This window comes from Ictidomys tridecemlineatus, chromosome 11 (assembly GCF_052094955.1).
Source record: "Ictidomys tridecemlineatus isolate mIctTri1 chromosome 11, mIctTri1.hap1, whole genome shotgun sequence".
In the NCBI taxonomy this organism is placed as follows: domain Eukaryota; kingdom Metazoa; phylum Chordata; class Mammalia; order Rodentia; family Sciuridae; genus Ictidomys; species Ictidomys tridecemlineatus.
This window is the reverse complement of record NC_135487.1, coordinates 29,029,026-29,048,898: the sequence shown is the minus strand read 5'-3', so window position 1 is coordinate 29,048,898 and position 19,873 is coordinate 29,029,026. Positions and strand designations below refer to the sequence as shown.

The 19,873-nt window shown below is 37.0% G+C and overlaps 1 protein-coding gene, 1 long non-coding RNA gene and 1 pseudogene across 2 annotated transcripts in view; 1 reads left to right on the top strand and 2 right to left on the bottom strand.

Moving 5' to 3' along the window:
- Positions 1-19,873, bottom strand: part of LOC120890734 (uncharacterized) — a 31,271-nt gene that overhangs the window by 8,428 nt on the left and 2,970 nt on the right. The window lies entirely within an intron of this gene.
- Positions 2,444-11,811, top strand: LOC144368009 (non-histone chromosomal protein HMG-17 pseudogene; annotated as a pseudogene).
- Positions 10,916-18,122, bottom strand: Znf684 (zinc finger protein 684). The gene is given in 7 exon segments (XM_078026797.1): positions 10,916-12,535; positions 12,538-12,750; positions 12,753-12,851; positions 17,213-17,308; positions 17,557-17,624; positions 17,626-17,678; positions 18,117-18,122. Coding segments are annotated over 7 exon segments (1,119 nt in total). The 3' UTR covers positions 10,916-11,951.

The window sequence follows — 19,873 nt, the reverse complement described above, 5'->3', positions numbered from 1 at the left end:
CAAACAGTTAGTCTTCTGTGCTGGACGAGGATGATAATGCAGTCTTTGCAACACCCTAAGGAGGTGATTATTCCCACTATACATACGAAGAGCTAAAGGAACCAACCCAGATCATAAGACCACTTTTCACCTGAGTCTGAAGGCAGGCAGATGTGTGTGAGGTCTGTGGCCTGGGAAGAACCCCTGCCTGTCATTTTTTGGGGGTGGGACTTGAACCTGCATGCAGCCTTCCGTGTGTCCTAATGCCTGCTATTAGCCCAGACTGAGTGCACTGAAGTTCTGGAGATCTGTCAGGTTTTTCCAGCTTCTTAAGCAAACTATTCTATACCCACCTGATGATCCTCCTCCTTGAGGGAGCACTATAGAAGCAGGGATTTTAAAGCAAAAGTCAGACAACCATACCATACCGAAGTGGAGGAGTCATCAGATGAGGAGTTGGACTGGTCCCACTGAACGTAGAACACTGTAGCTGCACATTAGAGCGCTCTCCTGATGTCTGTGGCCTCCACAGCCCCAGTAGTCCACTTGCTCTCTTTGTTAGTGCCCTACAGCACGTATTCCTTTCCTGTATGACAGCTGCAACACATCAGGTGTTAACAGTGGCTTTGCATCTCCTCTGCCACAGTGAGAACCTTGAGGACAGGGATGTCATTTTTCTTTTTTTTTTTTTATTGGTTATTCAAAACGTTACAAAGATTGCAGGATCACATCGGTTACACATTCACATTTTTACATAATGCCATAATAGTAACTGTTGTATTCTGCTACCTTTCCTATCCTCTACTATCCCCCCTCCCCTCCCCTACCATCTTCTCTCTCTACTCCATCTACTGTAATTCATTTCTCTCCTTATTTTTTCCCATTCCCCTCACAACCTCTTATATGTAATTTTGTATAACAATGAGGGTCTCCTTCCATTTCCATGCAATTTCCCTTTTCTCTCCCTTTCCCTCCCACCTCATGACTCTGTTTAATGTTAATCTTTTCCTCCTGCTCTTCCTCTCTGCTCTGTTCTTAGTTGCTCTCATTATATCAAAGAAGACATTTGGCATTTGTTTTTTAGGGATTGGCTAGCTTCACTTAGCATAATCTGCTCTAATGCCATCCATTTCCCTGCAAATTTCATGATTTTATCATTTCTTAGTGCTGCATAGTACTCCATTGTGTATAAATGCCACATTTTTTTTATCCATTCATCTATTGAGGGGCATCGGGATTGGTTCCATAGTCTAGCTATTGTGAATTGTGCTGCTATGAACATCGATGTGGCAGTATCCCTGTAGTACGCTCTTTTAAGGTCTTCAGGGAATAGTCCAAGAAGGGCAATAGCTGGGTCAAATGGTGGTTCCATTCCCAACTTTCCCAGGAATCTCCATACTGCTTTCCATATCGGCCGCACCAATTTGCAGTCCCACCAGCAATGTACAAGAGTACCCTTTTCCCCACAACCTCGCCAGCACTTGTTATTGTTTGACTTCATAATGGCTGCCAATCTTACTGGAGTGAAATGGTATCTTAGGGTGGTTTTGATTTGCATTTCTCTGACTGCTAGAGATGGTGAGCATTTTTTCATGTACTTGTTGATTGATTGTATGTCCTCCTCTGAGAAGTGTCTGTTCAGGTCTTTGGCCCATTTGTTGATTGGGTTATTTGTCTTCTTATTGTTTAATTTTGAGTTCTTTGTATACTCTGGATATTAGGGCTCTATCTGAAGTGTGAGGAGTAAAAATTTGTTCCCATGATGTAGGCTCCCTGTTTACCTCTCTTATTGTTCTCTTGCTGAGAAAAAAACTTTTCAGTTTAAGAAAGTCCCATTTGTTGATTCTTGTTATTAACTCTTGTGCTATGGGTGTCCTATTAAGGAATTTGGAGTCCGACCCTATTAAGGAATATGTAGATCGAAGCCAACTTTTTCTTCTATCAGACGCAGAGTCTCTGATTTGATATCAAGGTCCTTGATCCATTTCGAGTTGACTTTTGTGCATGGCGAGAGGAGGGGATTCAGTTTCATTTTGTTGCATATGGATTTCCAGTTTTCCCAGCACCATTTGTTGAAGATGCTATCCTTCCTCCATTGCATGCTTTTAGCCCCTTTATCGAATATAAGATAGTTGTAATTTTGTGGATTGGTTTCTGTGTCCTCTATTCTATACCATTGGTCCACCCGCCTGTTTTGGTACCAGTACCATGCTGTTTTTGTTACCATTGCTTTGTAGTACAGTTTGAAATCTGGTATTGCTACACCTCCTGATTCACACTTCCTGCTTAGAATTGCTTTTGCTATTCTGGGTCTTTTGTTTTTCCATATGAATTTCATGATTGCTTTATCTATTCTACAAGAAATGCCGTTGGGATTTTGATTGGCATTGCATTGAACCTATAGAGAACTTTTGGTAATATCGCCATTTTGATGATGTTAGTTCTGCCTATCCATGAACAGGGTATATTTTTCCATCTTCTAAGATCTTCTTCTATTTCTCTCTTTAGGATTCTGAAGTTTTCATTGTATAAATCTTTCACCTCTTTTGTTAGGTTGATTCCCAAGTATTTTATTCTTTTTGAGGATATTGTGAATGGGGTGGTTTTTCCTCATTTCCAGTTCAGAAGATTTGTCGCTGATATACAGGAATGCCTTTGATTTATGCGTGTTGATTTTATATCCTGCCACTTTGCTGAATTCATTTATTAGCTCTAGTAGTTTCTTTGTAGACCCTTTTGTGTCTTCTAGGTATAGGATCATATCATCCGCAAATAGTGATAATTTAAGTTCTTCTTTTCCTATCTTAATGCCTTTAATTTCTTTTGTCTGTCTAATTGCTCTGGCCAGTATTTCGAGAACTATATTGAATGGAAGTGGTGAGAGAGGCCATGCCTGTCTTGTTCCAGATTTTAGAGGGAAGGGCTTCAGTTTTTTTCCATTTAGAATGATGCTAGCCTGAGGCTTTGCATATATAGCTTTTACAATTTTGAGGTAAGTTCCTGTTATCCCTAGTTTTTCTAATGTTTTGAACATAAAGGGATGCTGTACTTTGTCGAATGCTTTTTCTGTGTCTATTGAGATGATCATATGGTTCTTATCTTTAAGTCTATTGATGTGGTGAATAACGTTTATTGATTTCTGTATATTGAACCAGCCTTGCATCCCAGGGATGAATCCTATTTGATCATGGTGCACGATCCTTTTAATATGGTTTTGTATACGATTTGCCAGAATTTTATTAAGGATTTTTGCATCTAAATTCATTAGGTATATTGGTCTGTAGTTTTCTTTCTTTGAGGTGTCCTTATCTGGTTTGGGAATCAGGGTGATATTGGCCTCATAGAATGAATTTGGAAGTTCTCCCTCTTTTTCTATCTCCTGAAATATATTATGGAGTATTGATATTAGTTCTTCTTTAAAGTTCTTATAAAACTCTGCTGTATACCCATCCGGTCCTGGGCTTTTGTTGGTTGGTAGTCTTTTGATGGCTTCTTCTATTTCCTCACTTGATATTGGTCTGTTTAGGTTGTTTATATCTTCCTGACTCAATCTGGGTAGTTCATATGTCTCAAGGAATTTTATCGATGCCATCACTATCTTCTATTTTGTTAGAGTATAGGGTTTCAAAATAATTTCTAATTATCTTCTGTATTTCTGAATTGTCTGTTGTGATGTTGCCTTTTTCATCCCGTACATAAGCTAGTAATTTGGGTTCTCTCTCTTCTTCTCTTTGTTAGCGTGGCTAGTGGTCTATCAATCTTATTTATTTTTTCAAAGAACCAACTTTTAGTTTTGTCAACTTTTTCGATTGTTTCTTTTGATTCAATTTCATCTCTAATTTTAATTATTTCTTGCCTTCTACTGTATTTGCTGCTAATTTGTTCTTTTTCTAAGGCTTCGAGGTGTAGTATGAGGTCATTTATTTGTTGGCTTTTCCTTCTTTTAAGGAATGAACTCCATGAAATGAATTTTCCTCTTAGTACTGCATTCATAGTGTCCCAAAGATTTCGATATGTTGTGTCTGAGTTTTTGTTTACCTCTAAGAATTTTTAAATTTCCTCTTTGATGTCTTCTGTAACCCTTCGTTCGTTCAGTAGCATATTGTTTAATCTCCATGTGATGTAGGATTTTTCCTTTCTCATTTTATTATTGATTTCCAATTTCATTCCATTATGATCAGATAAAATGCATGGTAGTATCTCAACTCCTTTGTAATTGCTAAGATTTGTCCTGTGACATAATATATGGTCTATTTTTGAGAAGGATCCATATGCTGCTGAGAAGAAAGTGTATCTGCTTGATATTGGGTGGTATATTCTGTATATATCAATTAAATCTAAATTATTAATTGTATTATTGGGCTCTGTGGTTTCTTTATTCAACTTTTGTTTGGAAGATCTGTCCAGTGGTGACAGAGTTGTGTTAAAATCTCCCATGATTATTGTGTTGTGGTCTATTAGACTCTTGAACTTGAGAAGAGTTTGTTTGATGAAGGTAGCTGCACCACTGTTTGGGGCATATATATTAATGATCGTCAAGTTTTGTTGTTGTATGGTTCCCTTGAGCAGTATGTAGTGTCCTTGTTTATCTCTTTTAACTTTGGCTTGAAGTCTATTTTATTTGATACAAGTATGGACACCCCTGCTTGCTTCCGGGGTCTGTGTATGTCTTTTCCTATCAGAAGAGTCTCCTGTAGGCAGCATATTGTTGGATCTTTTTTTTTAATCCATTCTACTAGCCTATGTCTTTTGATTGGTGCATTTAAGCCATTAACATTTAGGGTTACTATTGAGATATGGTTTGTACTTCCAGCCATATTTGGTTATGTATGTTACTTAACATGATTTGTTTTTCCTCTATGCTTAGTTTTTCCTTTACTGTTCTACCTCTCGCTGTTGGTTTTCATTGTTATTTTCCATTTCCACTTCCTGTAGTGTTTTGCCAAGGATGTTTTGAAGAGCTGGTTTTCTACCTGCAAATTCTTTTAACTTCTGTTTTTCGTGGAAGATTTTTATTTCATCTTCAATCCTGAAGCTTAATTTCACTGGATACATGATTCTTGGTTGGAACCCTTTTTCTTTCAGCATTTGAAATATGTTGTTCCAGGATCTTCTAGCTTTCAGAGTCTGTGTTGAAAGATCAGCAGTTATCCTGATTGGTTTACCCCTAAATGTAATCTGCTTCCTCTCTCTTGTGGCTTTTAAGATTCTCTCCTTATTCTGTATGTTGGGCATCTTCATTATTATGTGTCTTGGTGTGGATCTCTTATGATTTTGTATGTTCGGTGTCCTATAGGCTTCTAGTATTTGGATTTCTTTTTCATTCTTTAAGTCTGGGAAGTTTTGTAGTATTATTTCATTGAATAGATTGCTCATTCCCTTAGTTTGGACCTCTGTACCCTCTTGTATCCCAATAACTCTTAGGTTTGGTTTCTTGATGTTATCCCATAATTCTTGGATGTTCTGCTCATGATTTCTTAACATTCTCGCTGAGCTGTCTATGTTCTTTTCAAGTTGAAAAACTTTGTCTTCGTTGTCTGAAGTTCTATCTTCTAAGTGTTCTACTTTGCTGGTAATACTCTCATTTGAGTTTTTAATTTGGTTTATTGTTTCCTGCATTTCCAGGATTTCTGTTTGTTTGTTTTTTTTATATCCTCTATCTCCCTATAGAGTTGATCTTTTGCTTCTTGGATTTGTTTATGTAATTCATTGTCAAAGTGATTTTTCATTGTCTGAAGTTGCTGTATAATGTCTTCCTTGAGACTCCAGATCATCGGAAGCATGTATATCCTGAACTCTTTGTCTGACATTCCATCAGCTGCAGATATTACCTCATCTAAGGCTGAAGTGACCTGTATTGTTTGTGGTCCTTTCTTTCCTTGTCTTTTCATACTGCTCATCATTCTTTCTAGCTTTGTGAAACTGTTGTGCTAATGTTTTTCCCCTTATATATTAGTATTGTTCTTGTATAGCTCCAAAATCCCTCTTTTGCGGAGAAAGACAATGTTAACAGTTCTCAATATCAACAGTACATTATCTAAGCACAAGTTTTCATTATTAATACATTTATAGTTGGATTCTAAGACTATAGATATTGGTTTTAATTATTACTTAAGAATATATTCATTAGTTTCATAAAAGGCGTACCATATCTGGTGGCATATAGAAAACTTAATTTCAGACAAAGGATGTTATACTTAGAAGGAAAGGAGTGAGGGTATAAGGTTAAACTAACTTAGCACCTTTGGAGAACTCTAACCACTAGACTGGTAATTTATGGAAGAATGTAAGACTCAACCTCCTATCTATTTAGATAGTTACCCTATGTATAGATAGCAAAAGTTAGGAGATTGAAAGTGGGATCGAGAGAGTATGAATGAAAAAAAGAAATAGTCATGTGTAATGTTAAGCAGGGTATCCTCCTTCACACCCCCTTTCCTCTATGATATGTTATTTGGGATATTTTTACTTTTATTTTTTCCCTACTTTTAACTGAAACACTCTAGATGCCACTCTTTCCTTTTTTAAAAAAAAGTATTTATACTCACAGATTGATTTTTTTCAATATGAAAGTTTCTTCTCAGCAGCATATGGATCCTTCTCAAAAAAAGAAAAGAAAGAAAAAATATCAAGGAAGAAAACAGAAATAAGAGAAGGAAAAGGAAAGTAAGATAGAAATCAAGAAAAAAAATGGGGGGAAGGTGGGGTATATGCAATTCCTCATGACTATTTCAGATGTTTTTGACGACTAAGCAAAGACACAGACTTCAAATAAAGAAAAATAAGTTTTTGGAGATCTAAGAACATGTTTGAACTGAATGTAAATAACACTTTGGTTTTATTCTTGAAAATCATGTTGTAGGTTTGAGGATATGCAAGGAAAGAATGAAATCAATAGTGGAAAGCTCTCTGCAGAACAATATACATATATGTCCAGTACTAGAATACTAAATGTCAAAAGACATCTGGAAATGTGAGAAAATAATTTTATTAAGTAGGTGTTAAGTACATAGATGGGAATTCATTGTATGTTCCTCTTTACCTTTTTTGTATGTTTGAAATTTTCTTTAATCTTAAGCAAAAAATAAATAAATAAAAAAGAAAGAAAACCAACCCCTAGAACTGAGTAACTGCCTGTTAAATCAGTAACAAATGTTCAAAGAAGCAATTCAAATAACAGTACAGAAAAGACAATTTTGGTACTGTAGTTTTTTTCCTCACTGCTCCTACATCTCAGAAACTCCACATTGTACTTCAGACCAGAGGAAGAGGGTACCCTTCAGAAAGTGACATACTCCATTGTTGCCTGTGTAGTGTTAGATATGTTTGAAAGCAGTTGTGTAGCACAGGGTAGCAATGTGTCTGATGATCAGCTCTAACCCATTGGAAATAAGATGCTTTGAGTCTTATTTATATTATAATTATAAAAAGATTTAAGTGCCTATAAAAAAGTGTTTATTCATCATAGGGAGTTTAACTCACTTGCAGTTAATAATACTAGCTGGTATACTTTTATTTTTTCTGCCTTATTTTTATTATTTACCTTGCCTTTTTAAATGCAACTTTCACTTTTCCTACTGTCAGATTTCATGCTTTGTTTCAAACTTGCAGTTGCACATTTTATTTTTATGTAAATTTTTACATTTTTATTTATAAAGCCTAAACTTTTATCTCGATCCTTTTTTAAAAAAAATGTATTTTTGTTTTTAGTTTTAAGTGGATATAACACCTTTATTTTAATGTGGTGCTGAGGATCAAACCTAGTGCCTTACACACGCTAGGCAAGCACTCTACTGCTGAGCCACAACTCCAGCCCCTATCTCGATCCTATTCCAGAACATTAGGACTCATAAACTCAGATATCTGCTTTCCATTTTTTGTTTCTATTATAGTTTTTGTATTTGATTCTTAAAAATTTGCATGTAATCAGAAAAAAATAAAGTTTTATTGGAAAAATGACATATAAATAAAAGAATACTTTTAGCAATCTTTCTATAGGGTAAAAGAAGAAAGTCTCAAGGTATAACATTTTCTTAGAGGTGGGAAAAACCTAGAACTTGATTAATATGGATGTTTCATCAACAAAGGCAAATAGAGAATTTTGGAAATCCAAGATGATTGGATGGAACTTAGCATAAAGTTTTGATTTTTTTCTGTCTTAAACTTATGCTTTAATGAGTTTTGTCTTTATTTTTTCTTGACAAAAATCTTGTAGAGATTAAGAGAATGAGATTAGTGTCAGAAACTCTTTAGGCGGCAGTTTATATTTGTCTAGAACTGCAAATACATTTTAACTTATTCTACTGTATTTCTTTTTCCACCTGAGAAAGGAGACAACTAACTTATGAAATGCAGATTACCCTAGTACAAATTCCATGACTCTTAATTTACAGTGAGCTGGAACAGACAGACCATTGCATGATCCTTGCCTTGACCTACACAGCTGTCCTTTCACAGGCTTCTCACACCAGGCTGGGAACAATGGATTCTCTACCCCTCCTCCTGTTGTCTATGGAGTTTCTCAGATGAGGGACCTGAACAGAGAAGAATAGAATAGATTGGACAGGAATGGTAAGCACTAGGTAGGACGGAATATGGGCTTCATGTAGGACATAAGGGCAAACTGTTGAGCTGAGAAAAGGCAACTCCTTCCTGTAACTATAAATATCCTGATTGAGAGGCTGGGGCGGTAGCTTAGCAATAGCACACTTGCCTGGCATGTTGTGAGGCACTGATTTGATTCTCAGCACCACATATAAATAAATAAAATAAAGGTCTAACAACAACTGAAAAGTATTTTAAAAAATACCTTGATTGCCCTGTGTGGTTGACAAATTGATTCTGAAGACAATTCCAAAAAAAAGAAGGTTCCAAAAACTTAGAATTATTTCCTAAGTGAAATTAGCATGTATATTTCTAAAATAACTTAGAGACAAAATTTAATTTAGAGCTTTAGTGTGCTTGATTCAAAAAGTACTAGAATTCATTTATAGTCATTATATTACCTTAAAAATGGTTAATGAAAGAAAACCAATGCAGTGAGGTGTAATTGAGCTTAAACTTAAAAGGAAAGGCCTGATTTCTGAATTTAGGTTGAAGCTGAGTTTTTAATCATCATTTAATAAAAGACATAAAAGTTTTCTTGACACTTTCAAGGAATATTGTGGAGAACAGAGTAAGAAGAACTTCAGTTTAAATGAGGGTTAATTTAATCCTTTGAAGGAAATATGTAGAATGTAAAAATGCCATAGTCCAACATGAAACTGAAGCAGAAAAACATATTCTATTCAAACAGTTTGATTAATGATGCTTGTGCTGGCCATATGGAAAATTCCTGGCAACTCTAGGAGATAAACCTGTTATCGACTCCTTAAGAAAACAACAAAACCCCCAAAACTCTCACCCCTCAAATTGCAAAGTATCATAACATCCTAATTTATTAAAATTACATATAGGGGGGCTGGAGTTGTAGCTCAGGGAAGAGCATTTGCCTGGCACATGTGAGGCACTGGGTTCAATTCTCAGCACCACATTAAAAAAAATAAACAAAAAATAAAGATATTTTAAAAAATTAAATATAGATGAGTGGCTGGGGTTGTAGCTCAGTGGTAGAGCACTTGCCTAGTATGGGTAAGGAACTGGGTTCGATCTTCAGTAACACATAAAAATAAATAAAATAAAGGAAGCAGTGTGAAGAAAAGACAAGAAATGACCCACCAAAAGACCAACCAAAGCCAAGCACCACTGTATCCTGGCGTCCACTGCCTGCATCCTGCAGCCTTCACCACTGTGCCCAAGAGAAAGGCTGACAAGGATGCTAAAGGAGATAAAGCCAAGGTGGAGGAGGAACCACAGAGAAGATCTGCAAGGTTGTCTGCTAAACCTACTCCTCCAAAGCCAGAGCCTAAGCCTAAAAAGGATCCTGCACAGAAGGGAGAGAAGGTACCCAAAGGTAAAAAGAGAAAAACTGATGATGGCAAGGATAATAACCCTGCAAAAAATGGAGATGCCAAAACAGACCAAGCACAGAAGCTGAAGGTGCTGGAGGTGCCAAGGAAGTGTGTGCATTTTTTGTAACTGTATACTTCTGGTACAGTTTCAAATACTATTTTTTTTATCAAGTTTTATAAAAATGCAGAATTTTTTTTTAAAGCTATGTTGTTAGCACACAGAACACTTCATTGTTGTTTTGGTGGGAAGAAGCATACGTCACTAGCAGAATGTCTCCAAAGCTGGATTGCTGTTGGGGAGAACACCTTTCTCTGACAGTTTTGAGAGATTTCCTTTTGGCTCTCACAAGGAGGTATTCCCTGACGTTGGTACACATAGCCACCTTGGCACAAATGCCTCCTCTCCCTCTCTGCCATCAGCATAGACTTAATTCCCCTAAACTCAGACCTGTTGGGACCTGACACCCAACAACTGGTTTTACCAGTGTTTGGGGCAATCTGGACTTTCCAATGACATCACTGAGATATAGAGCAGCAGTTCCTTTCTAAATTGTGGATCTTCAAATTTTGCCATTTTCATTTAATTTTCTGAAAGTCAGGGCCAGCTCATGGAACAATTATTAAACAACATACTAAATGTGAAATGTCAACCCTTACTCTAAACTCTCCCTATTCAGAGCATCAAAGGAAGACTTCATTGGGTTTTATGCTGGCTTTCTGATTTGGGGAGTCCATCCAAGAAGGGTGTTTGAAAGTTGTTGTATACTGTTAACAATTGTCTGCCCATGTCCTGCCTGAAATACCATGATTGTTTATGACAGGTATCTTTCATAAAGCTGGATACAGTTTGGCTTGGGAAAAAAATAGATATATAAAAGTATGTATCCATCTACAACTAAAATTTTTTTAAAATAATTAAATACAGATGATACTCCAAGTTAAAGCTCTTTGAGCTTATAAAATATACCAATGAAAAAGGAGAGAGATTTGAAGTACAAACGTTTTATTTACATACTTAAATATTTCTTTTTCTGAACTGGAAACTTATTGTAAAACAGACCATCAGTGCTGTTTTTCTCTTCAATTAGTACCATATTAAATGTTATTTTTTGTTTTGATGTTCACATAAATAGGAAAACATCTTCATAAGAAGTCTTCACTTCTATAATTAACCAAAGGGAAATTCAGTAACACTGCCATGTCCATTAAAAGTGCCAGCAAATACCAGGTGAAGTGGCACAATCCTGTGATCCCAGCTACTCCTTGAAGCTAAGGGAAGAGAATTGAAAGTTTGAAGCCAGGCTGGGCAACTGAACAAGACACTGCTTCAAAATAAAAAATTTTAAAAATGACTCAGGATTTAGTTCAGTGGTAGAGTGTCTACCTAGTGCTTATAAGGCCCTGGGTTCAGTTTCCAATAATGGAATAAAAAAAAAGTGCCAGTAAATGGATGGAAATATTGCTGAAATTCATACTACATATTATAATACTGTTTCCCAGTTGATTGATTATGCACATGTTATTGGGATTGGAAAAAAATCATGATTTTATTTAAACTTCTTTTTGCGATAGAGTCTCACTGCGTTGCCTTCTCTAGTCCTCCCACCTCAGCCTCCCAAGTGCTGGAACCACAGGTGCCACTGTGCCATTGTTATAGAAAAATTTGTAATGGAAACAAATTAATATGTAAGTATATATATTTAAACTCCCACTTGCAAAATTATATTATTTGTTATAAAAATTAAAAATCAGAAATGGTAAATGCAATTTTCATTGATTCCTGGATACTTTTTATTTTTCAAGCTCTGTGCTCTATTATGTGCAATTCAATCCTTTTTGTGATTTTTGTTCTGAAAAAAAAAAAAGTATTATCACTACCAAAGTATGTGTGGTACTGATTATTTTCTATGGGAACCTACTCTTTAGCATTCATTCAAACTGAGGACTTCTTACCATGAATTCTCTGCTGTTTACTAAGATTTATCTAATATTTAAGTATTCCTCATATTTATAAAGTGAATGTTATGTATGGATTTTCTGATGTACAATAAGATTTGGCTTCTGGGAAAATGCTTTCCCACATTTGTTACATTCATAGGGCTTCTCTCCTGTGTGAGTTATCTGGTGTCTAAGGAGATGAGATTTCTTGAAGAAGGCTTTGCCACATTCAACAAATCCATAAGGTTTCTCTCCTGTATGAATTCTTTGATGTGTAACAAGCACAGATGTGTTGCCAAAAGCTTTACCACACATGATACATCCGTACGGTTTCTCTCCTGTATGAAATCTAGAATGTTTATGAAGGGATGAGCTATACCTGAAGGTTTTCCCACATTCCTTACATTCTAAAGAGTTCTTAAACGTATGCGATTTCACATGTTGATTGAAGGAGGAGCTCCACATAAACATTTTCCCACACTGACTGCACTCATAAGGTTTCTCTCCGGTGTGAAGACTCCGGTGGACCATGAGTTGGGCTTCATGTACTAAAGCATTCCCACAGTCACTGCACACAAAGGGTCTCTCTCCATTATGAATTTTCTCATGCGTTGCAAGGTGTGCCTTACTGCTATAGGCTTTCCCACAGGTGTTGCACTTAAAGGGGTTTTTCTTGTAGGATTTTTTTCATGCCTAATGAAATGAAACTTCTTTTTGAAGATTTTTCTACATTCACTGAATTCATAAGAGTTTTCTCTAGTATATCTTCTATTGTAATTAAATAAGTCTAAATCAGGTTGTAAGCTCTTCTCATACATTTTACTTTTATATGATTTTATTCTTTTAAGATTAAGATTTGTATTCATAACATAATGGTAGAGTCCTCCATAGTCAGAATTTTACTGAACGTGAACAAAACTGACTTCAAAAAATTGTCCTTGCTGTCCTGATACTTCTCTGGTTCATCAAATGGGCAGTCAGCTTCTAAAAAGGAAGAGAGTAAAATACTCCTACTTATTTTCTCCCTCCAACATGTTATAGAGAGAAACATCTATAGTTTCAAATCTAGTCTCTCATTCTGCCTTGCTCTTCCTGAGCTTTAAGAATAAAACTGATAATAAAGAAATTGGGAACAGACGGCTTACCTTGTGACCTGTGGAAAGATAGTAAAATGGGCATAAGGAACAAGCAGAGTACAAAGGAAATCAAAAGCCTGTTGGAAAGGGTTCAGGGTTAGGTCACAGAATGGGGAGACTCCACTGGGGAGCTCTGATTAACGGATAGGGTCACAAGGCCACTAGCAGACAAGAGTGTTAAGGGAAAATATCAGAGAACAGACTAGGTTTGGAAGAGGCAGATAAGACAGCAGTGTGCTCTCTACCTAATTCTTTGATTGCCCTGATAGGATAGTTCCCTATTTCCCTTTTACATCTCTTTTTTCTCTTAATCTTCTGGCACAAGGTCAATTTCCTTTAGAGATATTCTTCTATCTCAGGCCTTTAGCTCCATCTAAGCCATAGCTGAAGCACTCCCATAGACAGGGTTTCAAATCTACCTCTGACTGGGACTCATCTTACATGTACCTGTAAGCCTAGGAGTACAAATGTCCAGTAGGCCATCCATAAACAAGTCATCCATAGCCCAGCCATTGATTCTACTTTCTGTCATTTTTATATATGACAAGTATCGGTCATATTTGTACTGGAAAAGGACTGTTTTCGATCCTCTTTCAATCTGCTTAACCAACTAGTCTTCTGAAAGCACTCTGCTCTCATGAGTCACATTTTCTCACTTCTACCCTTAAAAACCTATAAATCCCAAATCTGATGTTCCATTAAAAAAAAAAAAAACTGAGAAGAGTGAACTAATTCCCACTCTGGAGTTTCCTTTCAGTGGACTGTTAGTGTAGTATAACACCTCTAACTTCTTGCTCTGTGCCTTAACCTCTGTGTTCATATCATAATGATATGTGGAGCTGGACTAGGTGAAGGGCTACAGCCACTGGTACACACTTCATTGTGGAATAATGGGGTTTGGTTCCTTTTCTTTTCTTTCTACTTAAACTAATGGGAAACAGCATCCTAGGCTACCTCTATAAAAAATAACCAACTAAAATACTCAATGTAATCAGCCTGGTAAACAATCTTACTATGCAAGATAAGAATTCACTGGTGGGATCTAAGCACGAATTTTACTAGTCCTCAAGGATCTTCTATTCCATTGAGTCTGGATTCCTAAACACAGATACTCTTAAACTTACAATGAGGGGAAGGGGTTATATCCTAATAAAACCATAGTAAATTGAAAATATTATGAAGGTGAAAATGCATTTAACACACCTACCAAACATGCTAACTTAGCAACACAGTACACTGTAGAGTACTGGTCATTTACCCTTGTGATCATGTGGCTAGTTGGGAACTGTGGCTCACTATTGCTGTCCAGCACCTTGACAGAGTACCACACATAACTGGCCCAGGAAAAGACAAAATTTTAAGTATAGTTTCTACTAAATGTGTATCACTTTGGCACCACTGTAAATTCAAAATTCATTGAGTCTATGACTAGAACCTTTTGCTCATGTTCCTTCCTCACCTACTTGCCCTCTCTCCTCTCCTTTCATTATATCTAGAACTTAGATATTCTTCAGGGAAGAACTATTGTTCCATAATCACAAAAGGAGACTTCTCCAGTCTTTTTATATTTTAAACTTTAAGTTCCATTTTCTTTGGATGTCTAAGAGAGTCACTGCTGCACTAATGACCTTAATAATTAACAAAAATAAAACTGCAGTGTTAATGTGTACTCAACAAATGTTTCACATTCACTTGTCAAATTTGAAAATGTTTTCATATGACTATGTTTTGCTGTTCCAATTACCATTTATATACTTAGAAAATGGTAATGGATTCTTTGCTTTCTTTGAGTCCTTCTTAAAAAACATTTTAAAAAGTTTGTTGAATGGAACACCAAGAAGAAACATGCCCCACCATGCCTGGCTCTACAACAGTGAATTAATGAAATGTTCATTAAAGGGAAAAAGGAATGTAATAGCTCTTTTTCTTTATAGCATTATCATGAAAAATCATGCCTTAAAAGCCACAAGAGGGGGCTGGGGTTGTGACTCAGAGGTAGAGCACTCACCTAGCAAATGTGAAGCCCTGGGTTTGATCCTCAGCACTACAAAAAGAAATAAATAAAAAATAAAGGTATTGTGTCCAACTTAAAAAAAAAGCCACAAGGGGTGGCACACACCTGTAATCCCAGCAGTTTGGGAGGCTGAGGCAGGAGGATCATGAGTTCAAAGCTAGCCTCAGCAACTTAGCAAGGCCCTAGCAACTTAGTAAGACCTTGTCTCTAAATTAAATAAAATATAAAAAAAAAAGGCTGGGGATGTGGCTCAGGAGTGGCTGTATACTGGACCCGTAGTCAGTGACGGGTAAGATCCAATTGCAATGGTACCAACCTAAGACAAGAGGCTGACGCCTTGAGGTCAGCTCATCCGATAACGGGTAAGGACCATATGTACTATTGGACAACCCAAGGCAGGCACGGTCCCTAAGCCACATGCTTGTTGTTTAAACAGAGAGGGGGAGATGTTGAGAGCCACAGCCCAAGGGGCCCCAGCAAACTTTCAGACTGCCAGCTGATAATTGGCTCACAGCGGTCCCAGAAACATCTAGCTGATTGGCTCCTCTGCGGTGATGCTCTTTGGGCTGTTTCCCTGCCCTTTCAGACCACAGAGCTGCTCATTGGGGGACTTTTTTGGCTCCGCCCATGCGACCCAGCCAATCGGCCTCAAGAGCAGGAGGATTGGGGGAGGTGGAAAGGCTGGTGGTTTGCGGGGGAGAGGCTTGTGGGAAGCCGGTGGTGGCAGTTGGGCTCTGAGGGTTTTTCCTGAGGAGCTGTTTTGTTTGGCCAGAGTGGTTCTAAAAATAAAGTTCGTTTCTTTTGACAAGTGGCTCCTGAATTGTGCCCAGCCAGACTGCGGCAGGAGTTAATTGTGGAGAGAGGTGGAGAAGAAGGGCAAGAAGCAAGAGATGAATAAATACTAAAATGGGTAAAGCAGGTCAGCTAGGAAACAAGTAAACTTGAGTGGAAAGCGAATTTCAAAAAGATATTAGTATTACCAAGTGAAGAAAAAAGATGCACTAGAAAATAGATATCCCGACATTATCAGAGAGACTAAAGATGGGTAAGGTGAGTGAAATAAATTCTTATAATTTTATGCTGTCTCAGCTTCCATGTTGCATAAAGTTTAACTTTCTTATACCAGAAATAGTGTAGTCAACTGGATTTCCACCTTATACAACTGCTTCCTGGTGACCACTTCTCTGGGGGACAGATAGATACAGTATACCTGATTGGCTGTGCTTACCTTCACACCCTGCATGGACTGTGTAGCTATGTCATAATAACTACCTCTCAGCAACAATGTGGTCTCTTGGAAATTGTGTCTGCTTGCTTTAAACCTACCAACCAAAACTTCCCCTGGAAAACTTATTTGGATAACACCTTGGCCCCAATGAAAGCACTGGCCCATAGGTCCCTTCTCTCTCCCTGCCTTCATGCCTGACCAATATGTATGTGGCCTCTGGTCATGCTGAGCACCTCCCCCCGCCACACACACACCAGGACCCATAAGCAATAGAAGATTTCCATCTTATATGTCATAATTGTTGAAGGGGTACTCTCCATCTCAAGGACCCTGAATTAAAACAGTGGCATATATGACGGGAGAAAAGAAACTTTTTAAAAAAGGAAAATAATTGAGAGCATGATGTTACCAAAAAATTTTTTTTCTAAACTAACATGTACTGAAGACTTATTATCTGCCAGCCAACCATTTAAAGTGTTTTATAGGTATTAGTTCATATAATCTTTACAGGAATCTGAGCTAAGCATTAATATCATTATTTTATAAATTAAAAAATTATGCTACAAAGTAATTTTCCCAAGATTATACAATGACTAGTCCAGTAAGGTTTCAAACCCATACAACCTGACAACATTCTAAGGACTAACTACACAGAAAAAGATCTGCAATAATGTTGAGAAGGGAAGAAAAATGAGGGTTTCAGGAATTAAAAGAAAAGAAGCAAAGCAAGGATCTGTAAGAACAGGCAGTGTGAGGAACCACAGGAAGGAGAGAGCACCTCCACATGGCGGCAGAGCAAGAGCAGAGACACATGGGCACCCTTTGGAAAGCTGATGATTACAGGAATACCCACTCACTTCCAACAGTGTGTGACTTTTAAGAGGTGCTTTCTAAAAAGCATTCAAAGGTGCCTGTCCTTCACTGACCAAATGGGATCTCAGTTCCCATGTGATTTTCTCTCACTCACCTGGATGGCTCCAATGTAGGTTCTTTCCTTCTACAAACCATGGCTTTTGTCCTCGATTCACCATGAGGATCACTTTTGTTTTGGTACTTATACACGCTGTTCATGGGAAAGCAACACACAAGAGGGGACAAAGTACTGGGGACAAACAGCTATCTCAGAACTTAGAACTGCCTCGAGTCTTAGGCATTTAAAGGATGACAAGTAGGCTTTAGAACAAACTGAACGCGGAAGTTCAGGGCCAATTTTATTAATGCTTCAGAATGTTCCCAGCTCTCACATGTCTTTCAGGGAGTGCACTATATTGGTACATTCCAAGTTACACAGTTACCACCCTCTGTCCTTACCCACTGAGATGAGGTTTTTATAGTTCAACATCACATCCCAATACAGGGATCTCTGATCACAATCAGCACTGCCACTCCTCTGAAGTGAAGTCCACAGCCACATCCTGGAATGTCACTGATTCCTATAATAGCACATTCTTCTTCAAACTAGTGTGTGCATTATTAGGGACTTGCAAGAGAATCATGATAATCTCTTAATATCACCTTGACTATTGAGTGTGTAGAAAGTTATGTACAGTAACTACTAGACACTTGATTCAGAAATAAACTTTTCAATAGCAATAAAAATCGTATTAAAAAGTCCAACTAGTGCCAGAAAAATTCAACAAGGGAAAGAAAATGGTGCTGAGACAATTAGATTCCCCCACGCAGAAGAATAAAGTTGATCTCCCACCCACCTCATAAAACAGACAAAATATGAACTAAAATGGACTAAGGACCTACATGTCAGGACTAAAACTGTTAGACTCTTAGGAAAAAGACACAGGAGAAAATCTTTGGCAGTGGCTTCTTCTTCTTCTTCTTCTTTTTTTTTTTTAAGTTGTAGATGGACACAATACCTTCATTTTATTTAATTTTACGTGGTACTGATGATAAAACCCAGTGTCTCAGATGTGCTAGGCAAGTGCTCAACCACTGAGTTACAACCCAGCCCCCAGGCAATGGCTTCTTAAATATGACAGAAAAGTATAAGGGACAAACGATAAAATCAATTTGAATTCATCAAAACTAAAAAACTGGGAATATAGCTCAGTTGGTAGAGTGCTTGCCTCGCATGCACAAGGCCCTGGGTTCCATCCCCAGCACCACACACACACACAAACAACCTAAAAAACTTTGTGCTTCATAGAACACAATAAAATAAGTAAACCTGGGTGTGGTGATGCATGCCTATAATCCCAACTACTCAGGAGGCTAAGGCAGAAAGATAGAAGGATCACAAGTTCAAGGTTAGCCTCAGCAATTTATTGAGGTCCTAAGCAACTTAGTGAGAGCCTGTCTCAAAGTAAAAAATAAAAAAGTTTGGAATGTACCTTACTGGTAAAGCACCCTTTGGTTCAATCCCCAGTACCAAAAAAGAAAAGAAAAGAAAAATTCACAGACTAGGAGAAAATATTTACAGATCATATATATGACAATAGACCTATATCAGAATAAAGCACTCTTAAAAGACAACTTAATTTAAAAATCAGCAAAGGATTTAAACAGATATTTCTCCAGATTTATTTATATATATATTAGACTTTACAAAGTAAACAACTGCAATGCCTGAAGTGATATATGCATGTGTGTATAGATCTTGTATTACAGTACAATATTTTCAAGGTTGATTTCTGTTGTAAATATATCAGTACTTCATTCCTTTTTTTAGTACTGAATAATATTTCATCTTGTGACTATATTACACTTTGTTTATCCATTTGTCAGTTCATGGACACCAGATTGTTATATATATATATACGAGAAAGGTCAATAAGCACATGGAATAATGATAAATATCATTATTCATTAGTGAAATGCAAATCAAAGCCACAATAAGGTACCACAGCACACCCATGATGGTGGCTAAAATAAAAGGCAGACAATTACAAGTGTTAGCAAGCACATTGAGAAAGAGGAACTCATACATTTCTGGTGGGATTCCAAAATAGTGTAGCAACTGTGGAAGACAGTTTGGCGGTTTCTCAAAATGTTAAACATATGACTAGGAATTCCACTCCTAAGTATATATCCAATAGAATCAAAATGCATGTATCTGTAAAAATTTATACACAAATGTTTGTGGCAGAATTATTCACAGCAGCCAAAATGTGGAAACAATCTGATGTCCATGACATGACAAATGGATAAACAAAATGTGATATATCCACAGGATGAAATATTATTCAGCATTAAAAAGGAATGAGGCACTGATATATCTACAATGGGGATGAACCTTAAAAATACTGTACTGGGTGAAAGAAACCAGTTGCCAAAAAATCACATATTGTGTGACTTCATTTATATGAAAAGTTCAGAATAGAAAAGCCATATAAACAGAAAGCAGATTAGGGAGGAATAGGGAGTAATTGCTAATGGGTATCTGGAATTCCTTTTTTCCTGGAATGATGAAATGTTATAAAATTACAATGGCAATGGCTGTTCAATGCTGTGACTATAATAAAAACCACTCAACTGACACCTTGAATTAAGTCACTGTTGTGATATGTGAATTGCATTTCAATAAAACTATTTTAGAATATCACTTATATATTCCTTAGTAATTCACTCATAGAATATCTTATGAGGACCAGCAAGATCCTGTACTAATAATGAT